Source organism: Engraulis encrasicolus, chromosome 19 (genome assembly GCF_034702125.1).
Source record: "Engraulis encrasicolus isolate BLACKSEA-1 chromosome 19, IST_EnEncr_1.0, whole genome shotgun sequence".
Taxonomy (NCBI): domain Eukaryota; kingdom Metazoa; phylum Chordata; class Actinopteri; order Clupeiformes; family Engraulidae; genus Engraulis; species Engraulis encrasicolus.
In genome coordinates this window covers 46,539,770-46,544,769 of record NC_085875.1, presented here as the reverse complement: position 1 = coordinate 46,544,769, position 5,000 = coordinate 46,539,770, and the positions used below count along the sequence as shown (strand labels likewise).

Sequence of the window (5,000 nt, the reverse complement as noted above, 5' to 3'; positions counted from 1 at the left end):
AATTTGTTGCTTTGCAAACTGTCAAGCTATTCTGACGAAGTCCCAGCGATGTCACAAACACACACAGACACCCTTTTTGTACAGAATGCTGAAGCTCGGCCAAATACCTGTCACTTGTGGTCATTCTCCAGATCTGGATTTCCCTGATCACGAATGCCAAAACAGACACCACCACCCCACCCCCACGTATCTACATGACATAACTTAAAGGACCAGTTCAGTCAATTTCAACATGCTGTTGTATTGCTCACGCTACAGTACACTTGACTTGTCAGTACCCGGTGATGCCACATTTTTCGGCTAAGCCCTTTCCGAGATATGAGCTATTCTAATGGGGGCAGCGTTTGTTTACATTTTAAAACAAATGAACATGGGCCTATTCCAAATATTTTCCCAAAAGGTACCGCTGTTTGCTAGTTGTCTGCTGATGTTGTATAACATTTCGGATGTTTCTGGGAATAAATTTAAAAAAAAATTTGAAATGTAAATAAAGCGCTGCCCCCATTACAATTACCAAGATCTCGGGAAAGGCTGAAGAAGAAGAAAATAAAAACTCAGGTACTGACGAGTTCAGGGTAGTGTGACCATCACAACTGCATGTTGAAATTGACTGAACTGGTCCTTTAACATTGCGGGTAATGATATATTTACAGAGAACTTCTTTTGAAGTCAGCTACACAACACTAATTTTGATGCCATAATAAAAAAGCTGGCGGAATTGAGAATCACCCCCGCTTTGTCACAATGCAAAAAAAGACATTGCAAAACAGGAAGTTGCCATGGCATTGAATTAAATTACAACACACTAAATCTGGTGATATCAGGATTTAAAAAAACACACACACAAATAAACTAGTATCACGACTCACTCTTCGTTTTTGGTCAGCATTGCCAGGTTGTCACAATAGGGTGTGAGACTAGTGCCACTCGTTTGACCAGTAATACTGCTGGGCAAATTAAGATTTCTCAGCTGGGTTGTGCACTTTTTTTGTGATAATGACCTCCAAGAATGGTCCAAAGGGGAAGGGCTGTCTTGTTTATAGACAGTATATTTAATGGGGGTGCATTTTGGGAGAAGCACTCTGGGCACTCACAGCTGTGTACACATGCAGGAATCTGTGCGTGCCTCACCAGGCAGAATCCATGGAACTGGTCTACTCTATGCAGTCTGCAGTACTACACTCCAATGGATTACTGTAGGGTGCGTGCATGCGTGCATACGTGCGTGCTTGCGTGTATACAGACGGATTTGTATTTGTCTCTGTTGGTCTGTCTGTGTACGTGTGTACATTACAGGTGGTCTAAATATGAAATAAGCATGCATGCATGCGTGCTCTGCGTGCGTGCTGTGCATTGTAGTGCTTTTGCCATTACATGATGGCTGAACATATCCTTTGGAGCGAAGCATATATTTATATTGTAAATGTTTTTGTGTTGTATATATTTTTTGGTCGGTGGTGCATATGTGCCTAGATCGTAACTTCCTTTTTTACATCCCTAAATTTAGTCCTGCTCTCCACTTCATACTCGTACTTTCCACTTTATCTGTGGTGTGCGCCTGGTACCCTTTACAACATAAATACATATCGGAGGATTCGACTACACGATACGGCCATTACCGCAGCGCAAAGCTATGCATATCTTCAATGTCAGTCCGTCTCCACAACAAAACGCTGTTACAAGCCCATAGCCGCGGTCCCACGCCAGGTGTTTGATAGTAAGTTCCAGCGACCGAGCGACCGAGCTGCCCTCTAATGGCTTAAACGTCAGGAGCCCGTGGTCGTGGTCGGGGCTAGTCCATTTTGGTGGAAGTCGTTCGGGGCAGGCAGACTGTAATCACTCAGTCAGTCAGTCAGTCAGTCTTTACTTTCTCTCTCTCGCTCTCTCTCTCTTTCTCTCTCTCTCTCTCTCTCTCTCTCTCTCTCTCCTGACCCACGCAGCACTAAAGCGAGTGAGCGAGCGGCCACCATTTTATGCCAGAACAGTCGACCGCACGGATGTCAATTGCTTTGCGGGGTGGCAGGGAGACAAACCCCGGCCAGGAATGCAGTCACTGGCTGGCTGGCTGACCGGGGCCAAGAGAAGAGAAGAGAAGAGAAGAGAAGTGGCAGCAGATGTGAGATGTGTTGTACTGCAGAGGCCTGGGTGACTTGCAGAGACATTTAGTGTGTGTGTGTGTGTGTGTGTGTGTGTGTGTGTGTGTGTGTGTGTGTGTGTGTGTGTGTGTGTTGTGTGTGTGTTGTGTGTACTGTATGTTCCTGATATTCTTGTTAACAATGTTCTTAATTGAATTGAATTGAATTGAATTGTATTGAGTACTGGTCTCTATGTGTTTAAAGGTCGCTGCTCTCACACTCAGAGAGACACATGTCACACACATTCATTGGTCAATGACGTTTTTTTGGACTCAGATGCCAGGTGGTACAACCACAGCTAATGTCCATAAATTAATTAGTAATTAGTAATTAATGTCATGCAATGAATGCTTATAAGATAATCCACTAAAAACCAAAAAAATAATTTGATCCATACAAAAATGGCACTAGCTGTGGTGTGGTGTGCTACTACTAAAACGTCATTGACCCTCAAACAAACATACGGTATACAGACACATACAGTATATATGGACACATGTGCGCACACAGACACATGCATATGAACACACACAATGACAGCCAAACACACACCCACGCAGATGCAAATGATCAGAAATACACATGTGCACACACACATACACACATACACACACACACACACACACACACACACACACACACACACACACACACACACACACACACACACACACACACACACACACACACACACACACACACACACGGGTGTAAAGGAATGTTACAAACCGAGATGAACACACACACACACACACACACTGATGCATTTGAATACACACGCACACACATGGCTGACAGACATCTGTGGCGCTCCTTTATTTCCGCTTTAGAAAATGTATATGTCTGAGAAGGAGGCAGGGGGAGTGCCCTATACGTGTGGATTGTGCACAAGAGAGACCTGATTAATTGTTGGCATATCGTGTTACCGTTCAGCATATGTTGTACAAGCTAAACGAAGCCACTCCTCATGCCAGTGTTGTACAAGCTAAAGGAAGCCGCTCCGCATGCTCCTGTTCTACAAGCTAAACCAGTGTTTCTCAACATTTTTTAACAAACACCCCCCAATGCCCCCTTGACTTCATCATAACCCTGCTAACGCCCCCCTTTGTATAAAAAATAAAATGGACTAATGCCCCCCAATGGCAACTAAGCACAGCACCCTCTCAACTGTATCCTTCTCAATGCCCTCCCAGAGCTCCCCAATGCCCCCTGGGGAGCTGTACCGCCCCTGTTGAGAAACGTTTCGCTAAACGAAGCCACTCCGCATGTTCCTGTCGTACATGCTAAACGAAGCCTCTCCTGACTGTGGGCCGCTATGTTCTGCTAGCAACCATATTCCTAACCCCATACCACAGTATTACAGACATACAGACAGACGTACCGTACATACAGCTACAGAACAGCTCCCTCTCCACTACTCTACCGCACTGAATGGCTTACACATACACAGCATTTGTGTGTGTGTGTGTGTGTGTGTGTGTGTGTGTGTGTGTGTGTGTGTGTGTGTGTGTGTGTGTGTGTGTGTGTGTGTGTGTGTGTGTGTGTGTGTGTGTGTGTGTGTGTGTGTGTGTGTGTGTGTGTGTGTGTGTGTGTGTGGGCGCGTGTGGGCGCGTGTGTGCATGCGTGGCTGCGTGCGTGCCTGCATGACTGTGCATATATGTATGTACATCTTAACGTGTGTGTGTTAGTGTATGTGTGTGCAGGAATGCGTTTGCACATGTGCATGTCAGACACGGCGTATATGTGTGTAGAAAATATGCATGTGTTTGATGCACACAAATCAATGACATTGTAATGCGACAATCAGGATCAAGCACTTCTGGTTATCAAATAGGCTAATCAAATAGGCTAATCAGTGGAAAATGTATGACACAACATGTGGTGAATATGAATGCGAGCCAACCGAGGTCGTAAAACTTCACCCCTGGTGCAATAGCATGTCGGGTTTCAGGATTTGCATCACTTCACGCGTCGCAGCGCATTTCCTGCCTTTTGCAATATTTACCATAAATATTCTACTAGTATTTTACAAGTAATGGAAAATAATGTAAAGTAATTGAAAGTAAAGTATTTTACATAAGGTATATTACACAATGAGCTCTACTATTGTGTAAATTTTCTGGCATATTTACTCGGTTCAGCTCATATTTTGTATTAAAAAGAAGTAAGTGTAATTTTATGTATTATAGTAACTACGGAAATTATGCATCACAGTTTATATCACTGTTTCATCAAGGGCAAATATGATGTAATATTTATTCCATTATTCAATCAAGCAATACAATTTATATGTGTTACATTATTATTGATAATTGAAATCCAAACTGATCAAAGTTTTCTCCTCTTTCTTTTTTTCTGTTTAGGACTGGTGGAGATCTGCCTCATGCATCCTCTAGATGTAGTGAAAACAAGGTAAAACACACACACACGTGTGCACGTGCGCACACACACGCACACACAAACACACACATACACACACACACACAAAACCATAACGGCAAACAAAATAAAAAAAGATCCTATCTATAGTATGCATGTTGGTAAGCAGATATAATAAATGTGTTAATATTTATTTTAAACATTAAAATTGAAATCACACAAAATATCTACAATATTATGATACAATCATAATTTACTAAACATTATAAACATTTCGGAGAAATAAATATATGAACATTAATTCCAAGATCAGGGTGCTTTGGAGAGCTAGGCGGTCCGTCCATTGAAGTAGAGGAGTGTGAGATATGCTTGGTGAGATGCGGACGGAGTGAAGAGAGGAGGAGTGACAGAGTGAAGAGAGAAGAGACGCCGTGTTGTGTTGTGTATGTTTGTGAGAGTGGGGCGGAGAGGAGAGACTCGTTGTTG

The 5,000-nt window shown here is 43.1% G+C and overlaps 1 protein-coding gene across 1 annotated transcript in view; it reads left to right on the top strand.

The window, feature by feature from the left end:
- Positions 1-5,000, top strand: part of slc25a21 (solute carrier family 25 member 21) — a 158,298-nt gene that overhangs the window by 103,233 nt on the left and 50,065 nt on the right. The window contains exon 3 of the mRNA XM_063184594.1: positions 4,499-4,547. Within this exon, the coding sequence (XP_063040664.1) occupies positions 4,499-4,547 (49 nt within the window). The remainder of the gene's footprint in view (positions 1-4,498; positions 4,548-5,000) is intronic.